At 37.4% G+C, this 25755-nt stretch overlaps 1 protein-coding gene across 14 annotated transcripts in view; it reads right to left on the minus strand.

Moving 5' to 3' along the window:
- The window catches only part of LOC6493134 (phosphatase and actin regulator 4), an 88323-nt gene that overhangs the window by 43317 nt on the left and 19251 nt on the right, over positions 1-25755 (minus strand). For 6 of the 14 annotated variants that reach the window (XM_014908747.3, XM_014908750.3, XM_014908743.3 and 3 more), the window contains 3 exons: positions 7041-7205; positions 6869-6967; positions 5298-5780 (listed from right to left, as the gene is read on the minus strand). In XM_014908747.3, coding sequence (XP_014764233.1) covers positions 5298-5780; positions 6869-6967; positions 7041-7205 — 747 coding nt within the window. Of the gene's footprint in view, positions 1-3647; positions 3786-5297; positions 5781-6868; positions 6968-7040; positions 7206-17337; positions 18354-24295; positions 24704-25755 lie in introns of those variants that run through there. The other 8 variants (XM_044714469.1, XM_001957079.4, XM_014908749.3 and 5 more) reach the window with 6 other exon arrangements.

Here is a 25755-nt window from a genome sequence, read left to right on the forward strand (position 1 = left end):
CATCCAATCATCCGATTATAATCGATAATTATCGATTATTTTACATTTTAATCTATAAATAGTAGTACTAAAAAGAGATATAGGCTATATCTAATCCTAGATGGATCCTCTTCTCTAAACCTAATCTCTGACAATAAACATCCAAATATAAGCTATAAAACATCCAATCATCGATTGTAATCGATAATTATCGATAATTTTATATTAAATTCTATAAATAGTCTAAAAAATCTATAGACTCTAATGAGAGCCATCTCACTCCGTCATGCTTAAGTCTTAAGACAAAAAATAAATGAATAAGTAATAAGAATTACAATATCATTAAATGGCCGGCTAAGATTACAAGTATCTTCTTGGAAGGAAAAACAGAAATCTCCACGCACTCTCCTTGGCCTCGACTAATTGCATTATCAGGCTGACTCAATTAGGTATTGTGTACACTATATATATAGAAGATATATGCTTATCTTTGGCTATGCGGTTTTAATGAGATTTCATTGGCGAGGAGGGAAGGCCCAAGAACTTTATTAGATTAGAGTGCGGTAGGAGACCTAATCGGTAGGGGCGTATAAGAAAGTAAATATTGTATAACAAATTATATATTTACTTATTCGCAAGTGGAAATGACAAATGTGGTGGGCTAATAATTTATCAGTTCAGGTTGTGACTCGCAGTTCAATAATCGCTTATCGTTGTATAAATATCCGCTTAAGAAACTTTCATTTTCCTCCTCCGAAGCTCGTTTATGTTGAGTACTTTGGCCATAAAAAATATAACTAATGGCCATAACTCACTTAGGTGGTCCCTGCGAGAGGGCCAACACCTTGCAAGGACTCCCCGCGGACTCGAAACGAGTCTTCACTGTACGAGGCACTCATTACGCGGTGCGTGACCTATCCCAACAGTAACTGTAAAGTGTTTTCCTCAGCGGGAAAGCCGAAAGCTATTAATTTAATGACACTATCTGGTAAAGTCGAGAAACTTCAGATCCAGATGATTCATCCTTCGGCAGGATGCACAAATCAAGAGAGAGAAGGGAAAAGAAATAGCAATGAAAGAAAGGCAATTTGTTAGGCAAATGATTTTGAAATCAATTCACACACAAAAGAAACCCAGACTCTCCACACACACACACACTTACATTCACAACAAATGAATGCAATGGGAAGAGGAACAGGAAAAAAAGGTAGACGACCTCGCCACAGGATGCTAGAAAAAAAGGAAAAAAAAAAGTATCTGAAGCGGGAAATAAAAAAAAAGAATCTCATTAATCCCCAAAAATGAGAAATATTTATTGCAATCTTATATAATATTTAAAGGCAATTTATATTTAACTGTAAAAGCAAAAGGGAATTTTTAAACAGTTAAGAATTTTAAAAACAATGCAAAACAATGAATTGAGAGAGAGCCGCATTTTAGCCGAAAAAGATACACCAAGAGAGCCGTTTTTGCCGCAACAGAAGAGAGCAACAGAGGGAGGATAACAACAAAGGACAGGAAACTGAGAGAGCGGGAGAGAGAGAGAGCGGCACGTCCAATGGCAGGCAACAATTTCGTAGCCGTCAACGCTGCGTATGCGTAATGTGAGCGAACAGGCAACCAAAAGTGGAATGACGGAAAATTAAAGTTTGCTGCACGTTGCCCCCCGTGTCCTGTCTGTTCCCCCTCCACCTCCCTCCTTGCGGCTATCCTTCTAGTACAATTTCTCTGCCGCCTTTGGCCCCCCTTTGACAGCGCCAACGACTTCCTGACGTGCATGCGAGCGCAATTTATGGCGTGGTAATGCGTACCACAGGGGGGGGAGGAGAGTGCTGAGGGGCGGTCGTCCGCAGCACCCTGTTTATAAGGACATGAGAGTCCAGTAGCTTTATGGGCTTGTTATTTGAAAACATTAATATTCATTACTTTCAATGGCTACTTTCAGGAGTTTTCATTAAAAAAAAACACAAGAAATACTCATAAAGTAAAGGGAATTAATATAAATTTTTTAATGAAGTATCACTAGGCGTATACTTGATATGTTTTATGTTTTTAGTGGTGAAATTGTAAACTATACATAAAATAAAACTTTTCTTTTTAAATTCACAACTCTGAGCAGTTACTTAAAGGGTTTTTTCTTTAAAAAACCACAGAAAAATATGAATAAAACGGGAAAGAAATACTGGCTTTTAAGTCAAGTACAACCTGGCGTATACTTGATATGGATAAAAACTCAAAAAATTTAAGTTTTAAATTTAAGTTATAAAATTTAAATTATTTTTTACTTTTTTTTTAATTTAAATTTATTTTAGAATGTTTATTTTTTAGAAATAATTATTATTTTAAATTAAAAATTAAAAAACACCCAGTATACCGGCATACATAAATTAGAATGTGTGTTTTGAAGGCAGAGGGGAGCTTGGGGGCGGTGGGCAGAAGTTCAACCGTGTTTAATTTGCCTTCTTACACTTTTCCTCTCGCTTTACCCTGCTATCTGCTACCCAACCACCCTGCCACCACCCCCCCAATGCACTTGCATGTTGCATTTACACAAAAATTTACTTTTTGTGTTTCCTTTTTTTTCATTCTTATTTTTTTTCCTTTTTGGGGAAATGAAAATATTTTTGTTTCGCTTTTGTGGGCTTTGTACGTCGGCTAAACGAAGGAAAATACAAGAGCCAAACTTGCAACAACAGAAAATGTTTTTCCTCTTTATTATTATTAAGTTTTTCCCGTTTTTTTTTTTTTGTGGCTGGTTTTTATTTGTTTGTTGTTTGTTTTATTCTTTTGTGGGTGGCGCTGACGAAGCGCTCTCTTTCTTATTACTTTTTCGCCGCACAGAAGCTCTTTCGCTCTTAGTCTCTCAGTCTCTTAGTCTCTTAGGCTCCTAGCCTCTTACTTTTGTTTGTTTTTTGTTTTTTTAGGACTGGTTGGTCAATTTAAATTGCATTTATTTAAATTTCGTTGACAAGCCTTTGCGGTTGGGCGACAGAAAAAAAAATAAATAAAAATAAAAAAAATATAAAACGAAATGAATTTGCAACCACAAGCGGTGTTTGGAATGAAAAGAATAAAGGCAGCTGATTTAGAGAAGCTACTTTTCTTTAAAAAATTATGGAAAAAAAATATTAAAATTGTTATTTCAATTCCAACACTTCTATGAGTCTCCTATGTGAAATCAAATACTTTTGAGATAAATGACAATCTCAGCAATTCTTCGAGAAACATACTTTCCAGCTGTGTAGCTCCCGGGAAGGGAACTTATCTTTTAAAAAATATAAATACTCATTCACTTTTCTACTTCCCTCGAAAACACATAACAATTTTATAATCATTAATGCATTTTTCCTCAACTACTTAATGATGGAATTCAACTCCCATTCAATTTTTGCTATCTAAACATTCCGATTCACAAATGATTGATAGTTTAAACAGAAGTAGAGAGGTTTACGATTACTTCCTCATCAGAAGGGGCAGTATCAGGGGCAGTGGCAGTGGCATTTGTTTACCCCGGCTGGGTCGACTCGAGGGGGGGCGGTATTAACTTCTGAGAACCGGCATTTCCCATGTGACTTATACGAAATTGCGAGCACAAAAAAGCGAAGGGCAAAAGGCAAACAAAAAACATTTAGCACGATTGGCCAATATAAATATTTAGCTGCAATTACTTTTCTACATTGTTATAACCACTATTATAATATAATTTAGTATGTTATGTGTACACTAAGTAAATTACGTATTATTTATAAAGCACTCGAGAACACAGTCACACACACACACACAAACACACACTGACAGAGACGCGCTTCTCGTTTTGAGAGTTATATCCAAAATATCCTTTTTGGGATTTTTTTTTAGCTATTTTCTTTAATTATTTTTCTATATATTGTATTTATTTAACGGACGCGTCTCCCTTAGCGCGTGATAATGTTAACGGACCGGACCCGCTTTTACGTTCCATCCGTATCCGTACCCGTATTCGCGACGACAAAACAACGAACTTTTCTTGGGGCACGAACTTGGGGAAAACGAATGGACTCACGAATGACAATAAAGACGGCCAGTGATGCCCATTTGTTCTCTTTCTTTGGAAAAAATTTCAAGAGTCAAATAGGATTTTTTTTTCTTACTAGAGTAGGATATTTTTTTAAATATAGAGACTAGTTTTTAACTATTTTTAGTTATTATTTTTGAACAGTTTAGTTCAACAAAAATTTGAGCATTACTGGTTCGTACATGCGTTTCAAGTAAGAGAACGAGAGAGAGCAACGCTCTCAGAGCAGAGTTCAGAATAACAATCTAACAGATTCCAGTTGCTATAAAAATGGGAATTTTTGAATAAAGAGCGCGCAAATGGGCAGCACTTTTTTGTAGAGGGATAATGGGCATTACTTTAGGGAACTCTTTAAAAGTAATTTTATTTCTCAGATCAAATAATAAGAATATAAATAAGTAGTGGAATCTAGTATTAAATATTTAATTAATTGTACAAGAAAAAAGCTTACAAATTCCAGAAAAATTTACAATGAAAAACTTTCAAGATAAAGTCAACAAGACACCGCCATGAAAATTTTAATAGTCATCAAAAAATAAAACAAACCAGAAGCCACCAGCAGCAGTCTGGATAATAAATTCTTCTGTGCTAATTATCAGATAAAAATGAAACAGATGACGCGGGCCTTCCCACAGCCTTTTTCTGCAACAGTTTTTATTCTTTAAAATGTAAATTTTTGTTTTTTATTTTATTAAATATTTATAGAAAAAGACTCTCAAAGGAGAGTCTACTGTACTTTGCTGAAGATTCTCGTTTAGTTTACTTTAAGAAGTGATAAACTTTTAAGCAAACTGCCTCAAGTGCTGGGAATGATTTGAAAAATGAAAAGCAGGGTAGTGTGTGTGTGTGTGTGTGAATGGGTCTTTAGTAAGCGTTAACTGAGCTTAAATAGGCTTTAAGTATCTCTAATTTATGGTTCCTTGATGACACAAACAGAAGAGCAAACATTTTCATGTTTATAGGTGTTTTTAAAGGGTTAAGAGATGGTTTTTGGAGCATACATAAATGGCCTATATAGAGGAGGGTAATTTTTAAGATAATAAAAATAAATTTAAAAGAGATAATTTTTTTTTCTTTTAAAATTAAAAAATCGGGAAATTTATTTTCATTATCAGCCTAAACACTGCTTGACACTTCACTGCTTGCTTAGTTTGTAAAAATTCCCTTGCCTACTTTTAGGCTACATCGTAAAAATTACTTTTTCTTCTTAAATTTTAGTTATTTTAGTTAAAAAAATCTCTTTAAATTAAAAATCTCCACTCACCGTTATTATTGCTGATGGCGAATCGCTGCTGCAGCTGTTGGGCCAAAGCCTGATGGTGCTGGGCCAGCGGTGTGAGCGGCGGCGGCTGCCCCACCCCCAACTGCTGTGGCGCCGACTGCGAATGGGGCACACCACCGCTCAGCGAGGACGTGTCCGAGGACCCATCACCACCACCACCACCACCGCCGCCTGTCACCATGCCACCGGCCACCAGGCACTGGCCATTGGCCATGGAATTCTGTTGGTTCTGTCCGTTGAACTGCTGCACGGAGATCGAGTTGGGCAGTCCCTGTTGCTGCTGCTGTTGTTGGCCCTGATTTTGGCCAGAATTGGCGGATATTAGAGGATTGCCGGCTGTGCCGTAGGTGGTGGCATTTATGGAATTATTGGCTTGGCTAATGGAATTATTGTGGACGGCTGAGCTTAGAATGGAGCCATTGGCGGTGGCACCACTATTGCTGCTGTTGTAATACGACTCCTCGCCTGTAAAATAAAATAAATAAAATAATTTAAAAATATATTATATATTATAGAAGTCTATTAATAAAATTTTCATTCATAAAAGCTTTATCCTGAGCTTTCTAGCGGAGGAGAAAGCTTCTCTTTTCTCTAAAGAAAGACTTTCCTTAGAGGCGCCATCTGTCGGCTGGTGGCTAAACTGAAACTTGAGGTAGGTTCGGGACTTCTCCACTTGCCCCCACATCTGCCACTCATTTGAATGCATTTCGCGTCGCCTTGTGGCACCCTACCCCTCCCTTGCTAGTTCTGATTTGCTCTTCGGCTGCCCCATGGGACATGGACAATTAGCTGCTGCTGATTAATTGGCATTTAGCGAAAAAGTCGCGACTCGCCGACGACAGCCACTTGTAAACGTTGTTGACAAGGCGCCTCCTTGTTGTATCCTAGACTACTACACTGAGAGAAATAGTATACAGAGTCTCAAAATATAATCTAAAAAGGTCTAAAGTGGTCTGCCTTTTACTTTTAAGCCAAAAGATTTTACTTTTAATTGAAATTGAAATATAAATAATTGAAATAATTGAAATATTTTAATTACTTATTACTTACTTATTATTATTATTATTGTTATTAGTACTATGATTATTATTTGTACTATAATTATTATTATTACTATTAATATTTTTATTATTTTTTTTATATTTTCTCTCCATGTTCTCCCTTCTTTTTACCCATTCTGGCACATTCTTGGCCAATTGACGAGACGTCTTGTTGCCTGTCAGAGAGCTCAGCAGGCCGTTCAAGCGGAAGGAAGACGCTTCTTGTTCTTCTTCTTCTTTGTCCAACAAACTAGCCTGGCTAGCAAAGGGGGGAGGGGGGAGAGAGCCAACATCGTGCGTGGATTATGGCCAATTTCCGTTATGCCTGCCACAGGGCACGAGTTGCCAACAATTGGCAGGCAGGCGGATAAAATGAAACTTTTTGCGGCACATGAGGAAAATAATAAAGAAATCGCCACTGATTGGAGCAAAAAAAGGGAATAATTAGGAAGTAACTAATTCTTTCTATTTATTATCTATATATTTCTATTATTTTTTAGAAGAATATCTTACCTGGTTCTGGAATATTGCCTAAGGGGCTTTCTGGCAGTAGAATTCCCTTTTGAACTAACTCATCTCGATTGGCACGCACAGAAATTTTACGCTCCAAAGCTAAAAAGAGTTAATAAAAATAATAATTATATATATAAAAATAAAATTAAAAATGAATAAAAATAAAACTCACACTTGGAGGCCGCTTCGAACTTCTCACTCTTCTTTTTCCGCCGCCACTTCCAGGGCTTGAAGAACCTTCCCAGGGCGCTCAGTTTGCTTTTTCGCTCCAGGGGCGGAGTTCGGGTGCCCGAGCCCAAGCTATTTGTGCGTATGGCAGCTCCATTCTGTTTCTTAGCTGCAAAATTAGAAAATAAAAAACACATTAAAAAAATGAGAAAATAAAGGCCAATTAGCAATTAGCCTAAAGAGTACATTTCAATCGAAAAGACTCTCCGGTCTGCTCTGCGGAAGCGGAAACAGCCGTTCCCCCAATTCGGGCCACCGGTTATTAAATAGCTGCATTCCACACCCACTTTTACCGCTATTGTGTGGCATGCCACTTAAGGCATGTTTTGTTTGAAGAAATATGTGTAAATTGTACTTTTTTTTGTCGTTTTTTAATTCCTTAAACAATGAGGGTTTTTTTAACAAGATTTTATTACAGTTTTCTTTTATTTACTCTTAAATATGTTTTTAAAAATTAAAGAAATTTATTTTGAGAATTTCTTAAAAAGACATTCAAACTATATTTAAGATCATATTTAAGAAATTTTATTATTTAATATCATTATTTAAGAAGACTTTTTTGTACAAAACTTTTTTGTATTATTTAATTATATTTTTTTTTATTTTTCTCTTAAATATATTTTTAAGATTTAAAGAAAACTATTAAGAGAATTTTTTAGAAGCAAATTTAAATCAAAAACCTTTTAGAATCTCTAAGCCAATAAAGCTTCTTGGGGAAAAAAGAATTCCCACCTGGACAAATATTTAAATTCCTTTTTTCCAATTGATGGGGAAGTGGGAAAATGTGAGGAAAACTGGGGGAAAATCAGGGAGTTGCCAGCAAATCACAGGTTGAAGGCACACACAGAGGCAGATAAGGCCAAAAAAAAATAGGGAAAATCCCAAGAAAAGTCAACAACAGACAGACAACAGCCCAGAGAGCTCCCCTATATTTCACTATTTTTCCAGTTGATGCTGCTTTTCAGATAAGCTTCAGCATATGTGCTTCAGTATGCATATGTATGTATCTCACAGATACACAGGTACTCCCACACACACACACTGAGAGATACTAGTACTCGTACTGACTGCATTGAAGCGTTGAAATTAGGCTACCTAGCAGATACGAGGGGAACTATTTCAGGCAAAAAAAAAAAAAAACTGTAAAACTACTGCAAATGGGCTAACAACTGTTTGGCTTCATGATCTTCTTACCATAACTGGGCTTCTCTCGCTGTGGACTGCTCCAATTGTGGTCAATTGTTGGTCAACAAAAGCAGTACCAGTGGCAGTGGCAGGCAGTTGGCAGTTACATAATAAAACGAATGGTTGCCCACAAGGAGGCATAGTATCTTAAAGATACTTCTTCTGGTTCTCCCTCTCTTCTAGCTCAGTCTCAGTCAGTGTATCTCACAGATGTGTGTCAATTTCAAGGAAATAACTTTTGCCCACTGCCCTGGGAGAGGAAACCATTTCAAATGGCGCCAAACAAAGAAAATTGGACAAAAAAATGGGGGAAACTGGAACAAATTTGTGACAAGTTTGTGGAAACAACAACATATTGTATTCTCTAGGCCTAGAAAAAAGTAATAGCAGGGATTATGTCGGAGATACAGCCATGATTATGGGCTTAAAGGGAATTACATTAATGTTTTCAAAAGAGGACTTTTCAAGAAATAATTAAAAGTATTTTATTAGCCAATAAATTATTATTTTTTTATCTAGAAGCCCTTCTAAATATCTAAAAATATGAACCAAAATACCCTACATAATTCTACACATCATCAGAAATTGAAGACAATTTTTGGGGTGGCTTCTTGGGAGGCCTCGTTTTTATGGCCAAAAAGGGAGGTGGCTAAGAAAAACACAAACAAAAAAATAAAAGCAAATAATATGCAAATCGAAAAATACAAAAATAAAACTCAAATGTACAAACTGCGCAGTTGGCGTCAACAGCGCCGTCGACGTCTCAGTCAACGCTATTGTCGTCATATAATAATTTAATTTTTTTTTTATCCCCCATCTCTGGAAAACCGGTTTTTTGGAGCTTCGGTGTCGTTTGAATGAATGCAGCTTCCACCAAGATTTTGGCTTCTAAATCACTGACAACAACAACAATGACAACAGCTACAACAAAAGCAAGTGAAGGGCGCGGCAATAACAACAACAACAACAACAACAAACAAACAACTAAACAACAACATGAAAGGTAATGCTATGCGAACGCGTGGAAAACGGGTTTTCGCGAAAGTTGTTGTCATTGTTCGGTGTTGTTGTTGTTGTTGTTTTTATTGTTGCTATTCTCGGTTGAGCGGCGTTTTTATTTTTATTGTTGTTACAGTGGAGACTGGCTAAGAGCGCCCCTCCTATTTATTCAGAAAATAGACTTTAAAATATATCATTTTTAAAAGAGGGAAAAGGGTTTAATTGTTTGAGAATAATGACTTATTTTTTTGACTTTTTTTTAGATACAATTTTTGTAATATATTCTTTAAATAAATTGCTTATTGAAGTATAAAGTATCAAGAATATTGTGCTATTTTTATACCCTTGCAGAGGGTATTATAATTTTGGTCAAAAGTGTGCAACGCAGTGAAGGAGACATCTCCGACCCTATAAAGTATATATATTCTTGATCAGGATCACCTCCTGAGTCGATATAAGCATGTCCGTCTGTCCGTCTGTCCGTCTGTCTGTCTGTCTGTCTGTCCGTCTGTCCGTCGGTCCGTCTGTCCGTTTCTACGCAAACTAGTCTCTCAGTTTTAAAGCTATCGAGTTGAAACTTTGCACACACCCTTCTTTCCTTTGCAGGCAGTATATAAGTCGGAACGGCCGGGATCGGTCGACTATATCTTATAGCTGCCATATAACTGATTGATCGGAAATGCCATAACTTTGGTGTTTTTTAAGTTAGAGGGTTGTGACTTTCCATACATGTTAAATTTGACCAAAATATCTTGTGTGCAAAATTTCATAAGGATCGGCCGACTATATCCTATAGCTGTCATACAACGATCGAAATTGGAATAACTTTGGTGTTTTTTAAGTTAGAAAGATGGGATTTGGTACAGATTACTCTTTTGGCAAAATAATTCGATATGCCAAATTTCATAAGGATCGGCCAACTATATACGATCCGCTACATATCTAATAATATAAGATGCGTGGCGCCACCTAGCGGACTGCGACTGAACTGCAAGGGTATATAAACTTCGGCTCCGCTCGAAGTTAGCTTTCCTTTCTTGTTTGTGTAAAAATATTACTAATTACAGCAATAACGGTATTTATTCTAAAGTATCTAAAAAAAATGTCAATAGCGATGCCCATCTTAACTCGAAATCTGATCATCTAAAATCGATATAATATCGATAGATAATCGATTGACTCAAGTAACTCTGGGAGAGAGAAAATACGATAAAATATATTTCTTTATATATTATCTCTTTATTCAGAAATTGGTTTAAAAATTAATAAAATTCAAATTAAATTCAAATATTTTAAGAGCTTTGATGACCGATTTCTTTTTAAAAAATTTGAAGAAAATTTTGCTACAAAAGACTTTCCATTTAGACACAATATTCCTGAGATTTTCTAAATTTTTTTATTTAAATAATAATATTAAAAATCCCTTATAAAGTGTTCTACCTGTATTTGGCTTTTGTATTTTGTATTTTGTGGGGCGCCCGACAGATTCGCTTTTGGCCCAAAAGCCTCGACAGCTTGAGAGCGGCGAGAAACCAAGAAATATGGCTGCCTCTGGTTGGAAAAATGTTTTCTTCGCATTGTTGTAGGTTACCCCCCAAAAATCAGAGGGGGACTGAGAGAAAATGACACAGTGCTTGGGTAAAAACAAGCCATAAACTTGGAAAACGGATGAAAGTCGAGGAGTATCCATGGGATATGCGGATGAATTATTTTTTGAACAAGAATTATGAATGTTTGAAGCGGGATTTGCATGAAAAGTTCAAGTACGACATACCTCGATATCTTATCTACCAGATACTTCCAGTACACCCCATCTATAGCCGCAGTCTTATGTAAAGAGCAGTCCAATTGGCGTGCTCAGCTCGAAGCTCTCGGTTTCGTAAATAAACAAAAAATAAAAAAAAATCGACGCTGATAACTACACCGCAAACACGAGGAAAAACTATAGCAACGAAACCGGACAGCTAACAATAACATACGGAATTTATTTGCACAACGTGATGTGCTCAACAATTTGTACAAAATAAATAAAAACAATCGAGTAGAGATCTTGGACGCACCACAACTCCACTGCGAGACAAAAGTGACAGTATGAATTATTCGCCAAGTGTTGCTACAAAATTTTGTTAAATAAATAATATTATGAGAAGAAGACTGGCAGACAGGTAGGCAGCCTTTGACACGACATGTCAAAGCCAAAAATCCCACAGAAAAACAAACCGAAAGTTAATTACCCGCCGAGGTAGGAGCTCCAGTCTCAGGCCAGTCTTTTTTTCGCAAGAAAGTGAAAAGAAAAAGTGTAACGAATTTTGATGAAAAACTAATTTATAATTTTTGCCACATCTGGCATCTATTCCACAACGTTTTCAAAAGGCCAAGACCGATTTAATAGCAATATTAAACCTGAAATTCAATGCACATGCACAAAATTTCAAAATCCCATTACGTATACGCACTGTTGAACAGCCCAAAAACGGGAGGGAAATTCAAATATTGAGTTGTGTTTCGTGGGCGTGGCTGTTTGTGAATGAAATCAAGCATAACGCGTACTCATACCCAATGACAAATGACAAATTCAATTCAGTTTAGATGGTTGCCCAACGATAGTTGTTGACATTGAGGCGAGTTAAGTTTGTGTCTGAATCAGTTTGGTGTGATTTGCACTCGAATTACTCTCTGAAACCCATTTGTCTCCTTAAATTCCATTCATTCTTAGTGCTGGCACCTGCATGAAGGCAATCATAGCCAGCTAATTGCATCCCACATGCCAGACTCCCATTATTATTCCCATTATTAGTAGTTCCCCCGGCCTCTGTGTCAAAGTCAATTATGAAAGCAATTTCTGAAACGATTCCGAGACATCTCTTTCTCTCTATAATTGCCCCGAAAATAATGCCTATGAATCATACACAGATCGAATAAATAGCCAGCAATAACTTGTCTTGCGTGTAGTTTTAATAAAAAATCACTCATACGCCTGGTGAGCCCTGCCAGTAAAAATGCAAGCCGCTAATTGCATTGACTTTTGACCTCCCGCGAGAAGTCTTATAAATAGAAAATGAACAGAGACTTAATTGCCATGAGCCGGTAATTTAATAAACTGAAAAAGGACAGGATACAGAAGAGTATCTATCCACTTTCCACACTTTAAAGTTCCAAGTTCAATGGCCTCTCCTTCACAAAGAAATCAAATCAGATTTGAGGTTTAGGTTTTGGCCAAATATTTGCTTACAACTTACAGCAAACTTTGGAATGTAAATATTGCCTCTGAGCTCGAGTAACATAAAGATTTAGTGTAAACCCTCAAAAAAACAAGGGCCCAACTCGTAAAAACTAACACAAATGTGTGTCAGGGTTGCTCAACTTTGAATATAAATCATTTATTTTATTTTGTTAACCAGAGTTTTAAAAATGGTTTCTAATATTTTCAAATATTTTTTCTTCAACTTTCTTCTACAGTTTATCCTCTTGGCTGGGAAACTTTTGGCTCAAACTGTCAAATTGGCCAACAGGCAGGCAGACAGATAAGGAAAGTAATGGCTGGGAGTGGAAAGTCGGCAAAATCTGACACCTGTACAGTGTCTGGTCGGATGTATGCGCAGGATGATAATGACGCTCGGCGGATGTGAGAGACAAACTCTGGCACATTTTGGCCCAGACTGTACTACAACCGAATGGGCCTGGAAACAGGCATCTCAATTGATATCAGAATTCATATCTTGAACTGCAATGCAGCTTCCTGGGTCTCTCTGTCTGTCTGTCAGTTGCAGTTCTTGCTCATTAATTAAAAGCAGCAGCCAGATCTGAATACTGAAAGGCATTGAGAGAAATAAGTAAGAGAGTAAGTAGTAATAGTAATAATTTTAATAACAAATAAATAGTATTTCGAACTCTTCCCATTGACCGATTAACACATACGACATTTTTCTGATTTATGACTAATTTTTTATTTTATTTTATTGGCTCTGGTGGTGTCTGGGTGTGGCCTCCTTTACTGCCTTTATGGCCAAGTTAGCTGGCCGAGGGTCATTACAGACATCTGGCCATTAATCATCTGCTCTGTGGATCATCAATGGGTCATGGGCTGCCTTGTTGAACTTAGTTTCTAACTTTATTGTTGCGCAGCTGTCAGCTAAATGTGTTAAAAGCGCTTTCAAAACTTGTTAGATGGAGTTTCTAGCTTGGGGCTTAACTTGAACCTTTCGAGAGCCAAGGTAGATAGCAGAGTTGTGGTCTTTTAGGTTTCATCTTAAGGAGTGTAGTATCTAGAAATTCCCAGCCATTGCGCAATCAATACAAATACCTATCAATCACTTATCGAGCTCACGTTTTATGCAAACACTTCTTATCTATCAGCTATATTATGACTAATAGTTTTGTGGAAAAGAATCTCTAAGATACTCTACAACTCTATACTCTTTAATCGCAACAAAATCTCACTTCTCACTTTGATAATTATAATCTTGATAATTATAATCTTGATAATTATAATCCCCTCTCGGAGTAATCATCAATAATTAACACCTCCGCCGAAACTCTACAGACACTCTACTCTGCGATTCTCCCACAGAAGACCACAGTAGATTCTTACGTAAGATTCTTTATTGTATAAATTACGCCCACACTTCCCTTCTGCAGCCAGACCAAAAATAGAAGAATTTTAATCAGCAAACGTTTTTTATTTTTATTGATTAATTCCCCGTTCGATGAGTGTCATGTAGAGAGGCAGAAAAGGCCCAACTTGGCCCAAATGCCTGTCAATCGAAGCGTCATCGAAAAAAAAGGTGAAACAGCCAACAGCCAACAATGAAAACTAATTTTGGCCACCAAATTGGATAGACATTGTAAAGGGATATGGGACTCCTAAGCTCTCTACGCAGATTCCAAGGGGGAGCTGCCAGCTTTTATGATTTATAAATAGCCTGTTAGAGGACACACCCTCTTGAAATTATGTATAAAGGCCCTCTCGACTACTCCTTCCTTGTTTTTTTTTTTTCAGACCACTTAACGAGTCAAGTTTCAAGTTCAACATTAACCCTTAAGAGATAATTTAATTCTTTTATTTGAGAGTTTTTATAAACAAAGAGGCATATAATAAATAGAATTCCAATTGAACTTTTTCATTTAATAAATAATAATAATTTAAATTTTAAAGCCTATTACTTTTAACTCTCATATGAAGCTTTCCTGACTTTGTTATTATTATTCTTGCCACCGTTTCTACTACTTTGTATCTCAGTTCAGTGTCTGTCTGCCCCAACTCGAGTGCCTCTTGCCACCTGCCACCTCGCTCCTGCTCCCCAGCGCTTGGCTTTTATGGCTACCGTATTTTTTACGGCTAATGGGCAGTAACTGTAGAACCGACAGCGAAATTGCTGTGCAAATTGAAAAACTCAACAGAAGAGAGAACAAAAATTGTATCAACTTGAATGAGATTTTAGTCCAAGGCGTTGTGGGGATTTTATGGCCAGATAATAGATAGAAACTAACATGGAAGCTTATCGATTTCTGGACAGAAAATCACAAAAAAATATATATATATGTATTTGGGGAAATGGGGAGGAAAATGAAATGAACAGCTGTCTGAAGTCTGAAGTCCGATGGCTGATGAATTGAATTGAAATTGAAAAACGCTTTCAGGTGGCACGGTGGCAGGTGGCAGGTGGCATGGGGCAAGAGGCACCACAGTTAGTTCGATTTATGCTTTATTGAAGGCAATTTATTTGTTTGCTTGTTTTTCGAAGCGAATAATTGAACATCGTAAATTGATATCGCCATTTTCGGCATTATTGATTTTACAAATTTAAGGAAATCAATTAGAATTTGTCAAAGTCATGGGAAAAGATGATGCCAGAGCTACTATATATAAGCTATTATTATATAAACGCTCAACAATTTACACATCACATCAGCCACAACGAAAGTAACGAGCAGAAATAACTTGATTTAATCGACAGCCGTAATTTTGAGCAAAATAATTGCAAAAATATTCAAGGAATGCGGCTAAGCCAAAAGCAGTCAGACAACAATACGAATTGTGACACAAAAACGTTGACTTGGTGGTGCACTGGGGAAAAAAATAACAAGAAAATATAACTATTTAAAAATATTTTTCAATGCCAATCTATTTCAGAAGCTATTTTATCTCTCTAAACCGAAATTCAGCCAAATCGGATGATTTTTAGAAGAGTTGTAGCCTTTTTGGCTACTGGCTTGCTACTAAGCACCCAAAAGTATGCAAAATAATTTTTTAAAACTAATTTTATACGTGGAAAGTGAAACAGAACGTTTTTAGGGGACGTGGAGTAAAAAAGAAGAGTTCCTGTTATCATATAGTCGAGAAAATCGCACTAATCGGATGATTTTTAGAAGAGTTATAGCTTGGCTAATGGCTATTGGACAGTAAATAAGCACCCTAAAGTATGCAAAATTTTTTTAAATTAAATTTTAAACCTTGGGAAGTGAAAATGGAAGTATTTAAGAGCTTTGGAGTGAAAGAGAAGATAAACTAGACTATAGACCTCCTTAGTTAATTAATCATAAAATTTAAAGCATAACCCTAAAGTTTTATGGCTTAAAAATAAAGTCACACCTGAATTATTTAGCACCTGATTGAATGACATGTCGCTGTCTCTAAAAAGTAGTCCCCCCCGAGATAAAAACCACAAATTAGTCATGCCGTATTAAAATAATCTGTCATTTGTAAGTCTTTTATAGACTTTAGTGATTTTATTTTTTACCGTGCACTGACTTACAAACACCTGCGATTATGTGGGTATATCTCAACTCTACAACTCTATTGGCATAAACAAAGTGAGTCATTGACACACTGAGTTAGCCCCAAAGTTGTTGCTCCGTTTTGGCGGAGACACGTGCCATCCCTCATTGGAAGAGGCATTAAAAAGCCATTTCAATTCTCCACTTGAACTTGAATTCTCCGGGAGATTCAAGCAAGTTTAAAGCAAACCACATGCATAGCTTTTTAATTGTATCTTTAAATGCCAATAAACAGAAGACTGAAGACAGAAGACAAACGACTTTGCTAATTCTTCTAAAAATAAACAAAATGCTCTGACTCCCAGACGTGAATTTCTCTTGTGGCGAATTAAGTTGAAGCCTTGATTTGATTGATGATGTCCGATTATGAGTCACTCAACCCGCATCCACAATTGCGGAGAAATGAAGAAAACTAAGCTGGGAGAGTGGGTAAGTGGGTTAAGTTGGCATTCGTATTGGCATGTCATGGTAATCGGATATAGGGCAGAAATTATTGTATTTTATATTATAGCGATGACTTGTTGGATGCCGTGTTGAATGCGATAAAGCGTAGCTAATAAAAAGGTGTCACAAAAAATACAATCAACTGTCCTTATTGATAATTTAATTAAATAAGAAAATAAACAAGATAAAATAAAATAAAAGGTATTATTCAGGAGTTTTCTCTTTAAATTCCTTTCCAACTTGAACAGCTGCTTGAAAATTTGACTTAAAAGTTGAACGACATTTCTTTCGAAGCTGCACCCTTTCAACTGCACCCTGCCCCCCCTCTAACCCTTTCCTGCCACACCTCATGTATGTATGTATATGAACTCCCCCCTTTAAAAGTAGAATTAAAGCTCTGGAGTTCTGTCACCATATTGTTTCGCTTTTCAGATAGAAGCGTTGACAAAACCACTTGCCCCACCGACTGCGCACCACCCTACCTGCCCCATCTCCTCCCACTCCCCCCCCTCCCCCCCCCCCCCTCTAACCCTCTACCCTGGCATGCCCCTTCTATCCACAATCCCAGAGTCAAGTGCAGTGAACCATTTTGGGGCCCCGTCGTCGACAAACAAAAGTGGAAAACGACAAAAAACGAGCGAAAAAAAAATCACATTTCCGTTCTGCATTCAAGTGTAAAAAAATAAATTTCAAAAAAGAGAAACAAAGTGACAGATACCCTAGAAAATATTATACAATAGTTAAATTTATTATCTTTTTATTTAATTTTTAATAATTATTTTTTGAAATAATAATAAAGATACCCCCCTTAGATCCCTCTCAGATCTAGAACTTACCGCACTGCCCTCCATTGAAAACCTGAGCCTCCTTGTTTGCCTGCTGCTGCTGCTGCTGCTGGTTGCTGCTCTGCAGGATATCCGACAAGGACAACGAGGAGGCGATCAGCTGCCGTTTCTCCTCAAAATTCAAAAAGTCCATGGAATTGCTGCGTTGCGGGGTGACTGTAATGGTCACCGACTTTTGCATTTTGGCCACAACGCACAGTTGTTGCTCCAAATCCGATTGTCCTGACGTCTGGCCGGGATTAGGGGAGTCTGGGGGCGTGGCCGATTGGGCAGAGGGATGATCGATGCCATCGGTGAGATCAGGCGGTGGAAGTTGCTGTTGCAACTGTTGCTGCTGCTGCTGTTGCTGCTGTTGCTGTTGCTGGTACTGATGATTCAGTTGCAACTGATGCTGCTGCTGGCCGTAATACGAAAATGCCGACTGGGCGGTGGCAGCGGAATAGGAGGGCGGTCCCAGGGGTGAATGGGGCGGGGCATGGGCCACCCGCGATGCGGCAGCCGGTGACAATTGGTAGCCACTGGCCGAGACCACTGAGGCGCCGCCACTCTGATTCTCATGGCCATTGATGGCTGCCACCAAAGTGGCCAAATTGTTGCGGCTAGTGTTGCCCCGAGTTAGCTGTGCTTGGGCCTGGAATTTGTGTTGTTGTTGCAACTGTTGCAACAATTGTTGTTGCTGTTGTTGGTAAGCCATTGGCGGATGTTGCACTGTTGTGTTGCTGCTGCTGTTGCTGCTACTGTTGCTGTTGTTGCTGGCCGTGGATTGTTGGCTCTGCAACTTGTTGCTCCGCAGCGACATGGTACTGTCACTCTGTCTGCCACTCACTCCCTCATTGTCACGCGACTCCTGGTGGTTCTTGGTGGTGGTTCTGGTGGTTCTGGTGGCTAATTGGTGGTTAGCACGCCTCTGTGCGTGGGTTTTCCTTCTTTTTTCTTAACACTTTCCTCTGCTTTTGTCACTTTTTCAAGCGTTTTCACTTTTCACTTTTGTTTCGGCGGCCTAATTGCTGCAATTAAGACACATGTTGTTGAAGGTGATGTTGCATGTTGCTACCGGTATGTTCTGACAACAATATAAGCCACCTATTCCCGGTTACAACCTCTTTCACACACACCGTTTTGTTAATAATTTATGACGATTTATTATTACAAGTTACTTTCGTTTTTAATCTCACTCTTTTTAATGAAAAATTAACTGAAAAGTAAGCTATACATGCCACATGCCACAGAAAAGCAAACCACTTGCCACTGTCATCATGAAAAGCGTTGCAATTGCAGCTGCCCCCAAGAGTGGGTGGTGGCACTGATGGAGTTGATGGAAATCCATCCAAGGAAATGGAGCATCATCATGTGCCCCGCCATGCTGCCACACCACTGCACCACTTGAACCGAAACAAAAGAAGCCAAAACGAAGAGAAAACGGTTGAAACTCCATTGAAGGACGAGGAGGATGGGCAGGACTCTGAAGGGTTGCCAGGAGCAACAAAGAAAAAGGACGACTGCTCTTCAATTTGAAGTGTCCGTGGGGAAATCGAGTGAGCCATGTGGAGAGGGCCAAGAGGAGAGGAGAGGGGCTAGAACACATAAGGGAGCCACTTGGGCAGCCAATTCTTAGGTCTTTAAGATAAACAGCAAGGACATGGCATTCATCTAAGGGAGCTGGAGGGGATTTCTAGAAGATTTTCATCATGTACGAGGGATTATATCTAAAATAATAATAATCTCAAGTATTATAGCTATAATACCTGAAGAACTACTTAAGATATTATAAGAAATGAGTCCTATTTTTGGAAATAATCATATAATAAAGATTATATAATAAGGTTATCCTCCTTTTTCTATCTATATCTATAGGATCTATCTATCTATATCTATAGTAATTATATCTTTATCTAAAGAACTACTCAAGAGATTAAAGGAAATGAGTCCAATATTTGAGTCCAAAAATAGTGATAAAATAAGGATTATGTAATAGGGAAGGATACATTTTCCATGATATAATAAGGATTATATAAAAATATCAAGTCTCAATCACAAATCTCAAGTCTAGGGTCTACTTCAATCAGATTCTATCAGACTAATACTAATTTAATGTATTAAATCTATAATATCTGAAGAATCTGAAGAATATTATAAGAAATTAGACTAATTTTTAGCAATTAAACCAAAGTGTGACCAAAAAACAGATATCCTTCTCTCCGAAATCCCTTCCAAGACCCAAAAAAGCCATTAGATCCACTAGGACTCTCCACTCTCCACTCTCTCCCCTCTCCCTCTATAATCCCTCTCTCCCTTCGAGAAGGTCAAACGACAGAAACGAGTTGGCAGCTCTGGTGGAAGAAAATCTTATTAGAATGCATATTGGGAGACAGGTAGAGACCTCTGCCAGGTGGAAGGCTAAAAAGAAGGTAAGGATGGAGGAGAAAAGAGAGACAAAGGAAGACAGAAGAGACACGCAAAGTGCACAGGTAAGCCGAATTAGGGGGCCAGAGATGATGATGATGACAGGATACACAAAAGGGAATGTCGAATAAATCGAAGAGAGAAAGAAGAAAACCAAAAAAAACCTGGCACGACAGCTGGACGAAAAAATAAAAAAAAAAAGAAATAAATAATAAGCAATTTCTGACCAAAAGGGATAAGGGAAAAAAAGAAGAAGAACCGGCAAAGAAAAGTGAAGAAAACAAAAGTAAAAGAAACAAACGCCAAGAATTGAAATTCAAGGTGTGTTTGTCTCTCTTTTCACTTTTTGAGGAATTCTTTAAAAAAATAGCTGGAGTATCTTAAAGATAGAGTATCTCAGAGATAGAGTATCTGACAGATAAATATTTAGTATAATTGGGGGGGGGGATAATTAAGTTAAAAAAATTAAAAAACTAGGCCCTTAGGCACACTTTTTTTTAAAGACTACTTCCCGCTTGGCTTGTTCGCCCATAAAGCCTATAAGCCATAGACTAAAAAAAAAAAAAAAATTTGTTAACCAGAACAGTGATGGGCGAAATCTTGGCTAACTGTAACTAGGCCTTTGTGGTCCGCTGTCCGCTGTAGAGCCCCCTCCGACTGTTCCAGTGCACTGACTTTTGGCTCGTTAGCTTCGATTCTGTTTCAAGCCGGCAGTTAGTTAACTTTTTTATTCATTAAAAAAAAAAATACTTTTTTTGTTTGATTTGGCGCGAGACTAGAAGCCACTCGGATTTAAAAGGCGGCCAGGCGAGAATTGAGGAGTGCTCAGGAAGTAAGCCAAGGGGGGAGGAGGGGAGAGCAACGAATGTGGAGCATTTTGAGGCAAAAATAGAAAGAGATAGCAGAGACACTCGAAGAAAAATGTGATGGTTATTTAAATAATTAATTTTCAAAATAATAGAAATTAAATTTACTTCTGTTTTTTTTTATTAAAAAATTATTTTTTCAAAACAATTATTTGTGGCAAGCTATTAAAGGCGGCGCCACAAAAGGAAAGGCGATTAAATTAGCAAATGCGTTGAATGTATGGCCGAGGGGGTTGTGGAGGGGCAGGGGGGATGGCGGCCAGCAGGGTGCAACATATTGCACATTGCATATTGCAAGTTGCACGTTGCACGTTGCACATGTGGAACGCTCCACGCCGTTCAACTTGCAACGTCAGCAGGCGCATATTAAATATGAGGAAAGAGCAAAAAAAAAAAGCTCCAACAAAGAGTCGGCCATCTCTTTCTGCCCCGGTTTGCTGCTGCCACACCCCCCACCCCTTCCTCTGGCCATGCGGCAAGTTCATTGAACCTCATTTACAGTTCAGTAGTTTAGCGATTTTATTCTCATGGAAAGAGACAGCCTGAGAGGGAGGCGCGACTTTTTGGGGCAACAACTCGGGCTTGTAAAAAAAAAATTAAATCAAATACAGTAAAAAAAATATAAATAAAAAATAGATTTTTAAATAGGATATAATTTAAGCTTAATTTTAAAATACATGTTTTTTTGAAAAAAAGATTAAATATTTTTTAAAACTAGAATTAAAAGTTTGTTGGGATTAGTGAAGTTTCCCTGTAAGGCCAAACAATGGTTGGCAAAAAAAAAAAAAAAAAAGTTACAAATAAATGTGGGAGACGAAAAAGGAAAGCGTTGGGAACAAAATGGCAACAAAAACTAATGCGATTTGTGGCAGCAACGTCAGATCGGAGGGAAATAGCAACAACAATAACCTGCCGCCGAGATTCAGGGATTTTTGCGTTCAAGAGGCGCCACCAGCCAAACGCAATCAAATCCAATTAAGAGCGAGGCAGCAGAAAAAAAAAATATAAAAAATTGGGGGAAGTAGAACTTTTGAAAACAAAAAAAAAAAACAAAATAAAAAACATAAAATTTTAGTATCTTTGGCCGTACTTATGTTTGAAATTTTTTTTGTTTTTTAATTTTTTAAGAGAAAAGCCCCCAAAGAGAAAGAGTGTGAGAGGGAGAGGGGGAGGCCACAAGGGAGGAAAAGCAAACTCTGCCGCAAAACGGAGGCAGCAACAAACCAACAACAATCAACTCTTTTTTTGACCAGCAGCTGTTGGTTTCAAAGGACAGTGGGCCAAAAAAGTAAAATTTAAGGATTAAAATTAAAAACAATAAAAAAAGAAAAAATAAATAAATAGAAATAATTAATAGTTATTAATTATTAATTATTTTTTATCCAAAAAAAAAACATATAATACCCCACTGTACAGTAGAGTTAATTTAGAAATATAATAGAAAAAGAAAAATATTTTTATAAATTAATAATTTAAGTAGTTAAGAAGGCAATAGGTTATTTCTTTTAATTATTTATAATTCATTTATTTTTATCCAAAAAAAGAAAAAATACTCCACTGTACAGTACAATCCATAAGTACAAGTGTTCGGGGTTGCTGCTAATGGAACACAATTCACAGGGCATCCACTGGCTGCCGCAGAGGCAGAGGCAGTGGCAGTGGCAGTGTGGCAGTGGCATATGGGTATGGGGGAGGAAGAAGAGGCAGTCGCATTGTACTAACTTTTCCCCCTCATCCTGTCCCTTTCGCACCCTCTGCCCCCGTGATGCAATGCAACGATGCTACAAAAGCAACAAAAGCGAAACAGCAGCAGACAGCAAAAACCAATGGACACAGACAGCAGCAACAACAACAATACAAAGAAACAACAACGTGGTGGAGAAGTGGAGTCGTCATCCTTTTTTTTTTTTTGCTGTTGCGGCAAATACTTTAGCTCCCCAGAGCCATGAGAGAAAAAGAGAGAGAGAAAGAGAGATGGCGGATGGAGGGGGCGAGGGTGTCGCAGTTAGTGCGTGTCCCGGCATGCTCCTTCGCATAAATTTAAATTTGCGCGCCACAATCGTAAAAAAAAATAAAGACCACAGGCAGGCTTCAATAAAAAGGAATTTCACAATAGTTTGAAAAGAATTTATAAATTTTCCAATAGTATTATTTCATTAAATTTTATTTAATAAAATTTTTTAATTTCAAGAAATTTTCAAGAAATCCTTCTTAAAGAAGTCTGTACTGTAAGAACTCCCAACAACAAAAACAACAACAGCGAAAGGCAATAAAAGGGAGCCAGAGAATGCGTTTTTTGGGGGTTGTTGATGCTGCCCAGGGGCGGATGAATAGGGGGAGTGGGGGAGCCTAGTAGTTAAGGAAGAACAAGAATGCCTTGGGGGCGGAGAGGGTGCGAAAATCCTCTCAGTATACACACACACTACCAGACTCTGCTCTATGTATTCGTGCACTTCAATTACTCTACTCTACGGAAGAGGGTGGGGGCGGGGGAGGAAAGTAAAAAAGGAAAAAGAAAGAAAAAAAAAAGGAAAAGAATCCGTCTAGACAACATTGTAAGTAGATAAAAATATTTGGTTCGGGAAATTCCTTTGAGGAAATAATATATAATTTCCCTTACCAACCCGCCAGCCGCCACCCCCTACCCCCTGTCCACCTGAATTTTGCAACTATTATCTGCTATCTCCTTCGAACACGCAATACCTATGCGATAAGGAAGCAATTGTGGCACATTTCTATGTAATTGTGTTACTTTTTCAATCATTATAGCCGTGTTTTCGGATAAGATAAGGCACGATTGCGTTATTTTTTCAAATTTCGTGTCGAAATACAATTTAACGAACAAGCGTGCAAGGTAATTAATTATTTATTCATATTTTGTTGCGATCTTCTACGGATGTTTTTTATTAAAAAGAAAATCAAAAATTACTGTAAAATTTGTTTATTTAACTGAGAGAGAGGAAGAGTAAGAAAGAGAGAGAGTAACTGTTTATTTGCATGGTTTATTGTTATTTTTGTTTATGCTATTTTTATGGCCCCTCTTCTGGCCGTTTTTTTTCACCAATTTTTTTTTTTTTTTGTTATTGATTTCACTTTTTATGGATAGATTTCCGTTGGGTTTCCCTGCGATCACACCTGCCTGCCATCGACTAATTTCATTCATATTGTGTTGTTATTTTCTCTACCATATTTCCATTTTTTTTTCTATTTTTTTAACAAATTGTGTGTTTTGGGGCGGAGATATCCGGAGGAATTTTTAAGTTTCTGTATAAAAATGCGGCAAGCAGTAGGCAGAAAGAATTTATTGTTTTTGTTGTTGTTGGTGGAGTATTATTGTATTTGTGTATGTATTTGTATTGTATTGTTGTTGTTGTTGTAGTTGTATGAGAGAAGTTGTAAAACCGGATTTTCCTTTTGGGCGCTTTCGTGGTTTATATTGTTGCCTTTTGCACTTTGTCTCAAACTCGACTCGACTCGGTTCGATTCGAATCGAAATTCAATTTCCAATTTTTTATTGATGAAAATTTTTCAAAAATCAAAGAAAAAAAAACTATCTTTGGTGGCAGCGCTGTTGCGGCGCTGCTTGGCAGCTGCACTGCTTCTTCTTCACGGCGGCAGAATTTCATTTTTGCCTTTGCGTTTTGCCTTTTTTTTGCTTTTTTTTTTGTATTTGCACTTACACTTGTTGAGATACATATGTGTATATTATGTGAAAATTTAGCTGGCAATCGCTATTAATTTATTAATTTTCAAGCCAATTCACATACATTTATTAACGTCACACACACTTGCACACACACACACACACACTCGTTGAAGAGATGTCGAGCGTCGCGTCGCAAAAACAACAAAAATACGAAACGAAAGGTGAAAAATAGCGGCAAAAAAAACGTATGCCGTAAAATTCAATTATTTGCCGAAATTGTTTATTTATCACTATTGTTTACTTTTTTTTCGGTTCTTTTGACTTTGCACAGCCGCGCTCCAACCGACGCGTCGGGGTTCGAATTTTTTTTGACCAGTTTAACAGCTGATGCTAGGCGGCCATAATTGTTTACTTTCAGGCAGTGCACGAGTCGCCCTGTGCTGGCTAAAATGGCAGCCCTGGTCAGCTGCTTTCGGCCAGTGCTGCCATCTGACTTGGCCGTCTTTAGTGGTCAAAAAACTGGGAACAAATATAGATGGTCTTAGCCGCAATAGATATATTTTTGTATTTTTCAATATAAAATAATTTTTTTTTGTTTTTGTTTAGTAATTTAAAGCTAAATAGTTTGAATATTTTTCACATAAGATATAAAGATAAAGACATAAAGTTTTACTCTTTATATCATAACAAATTCTATAGTTTTCGACTTTTCCCCAAAAATGGCCAAAATTTATGAACAAAAAACATGGCCATATTAGGTAGTTACCCTGTGGCTGCCTGAATCACCCTGTGTGGGCCAGCTGATTTCGAATTCGAATTGAAGAAATTCAAAAATTATTTTGGCGCCCTTTCTTCTTTTTAACTTAATATTTTAAATAGAACCCTTTAAAACATATAAATTTCTAGATTTTTTAGGCATATAGCATATTAGGCATATTATTTTAAAATACTTAATTATTAGGCTTAAATTTCTTAATCTAAATCGATTTCAGGCACTTTGAAACACTTTTTAAAGTAAACTCTTTGTTCCATTTCGCAACTAAAAACAGTTTCAAAATAGGAAAAACATGTTAATTATGAGTATATTAATGAGCATAATTAGTCCATCACTCTAATTGCCAATTAGCATGGAAAACAATAGCAACAACAAGGCGAGCCTGGAAAATGTCGGAAAACTATTGAAAACCCATTTAAATTTTACATTAATTAGACAGCGAATTAGAACAGAGAAGGGGGAGAACAAAATCCAAAAATCTAAATAATTTTCCAACAAAAATGAAGCAATCTTCGAGAAAGAAAAACAAGAAGCGCTCTTCAAAAGCAATTTCACATTGTTTTTCCAAAGACACACACACACACACACATACACAATAGGGGGAGGGAAAAAGAAAATCTCTTTTTTTTTTTTGGTCATATATAACTTAGTTGGTAAAGAATTTTCCCAGATTGCTCTTCAAGAATTTTCCCGAAGTGGTGGCGTCTACTATTTTTAGG

The sequence above is a fragment of the Drosophila ananassae genome, chromosome 2R, assembly GCF_017639315.1.
Source record: "Drosophila ananassae strain 14024-0371.13 chromosome 2R, ASM1763931v2, whole genome shotgun sequence".
NCBI classification, from domain to species: domain Eukaryota; kingdom Metazoa; phylum Arthropoda; class Insecta; order Diptera; family Drosophilidae; genus Drosophila; species Drosophila ananassae.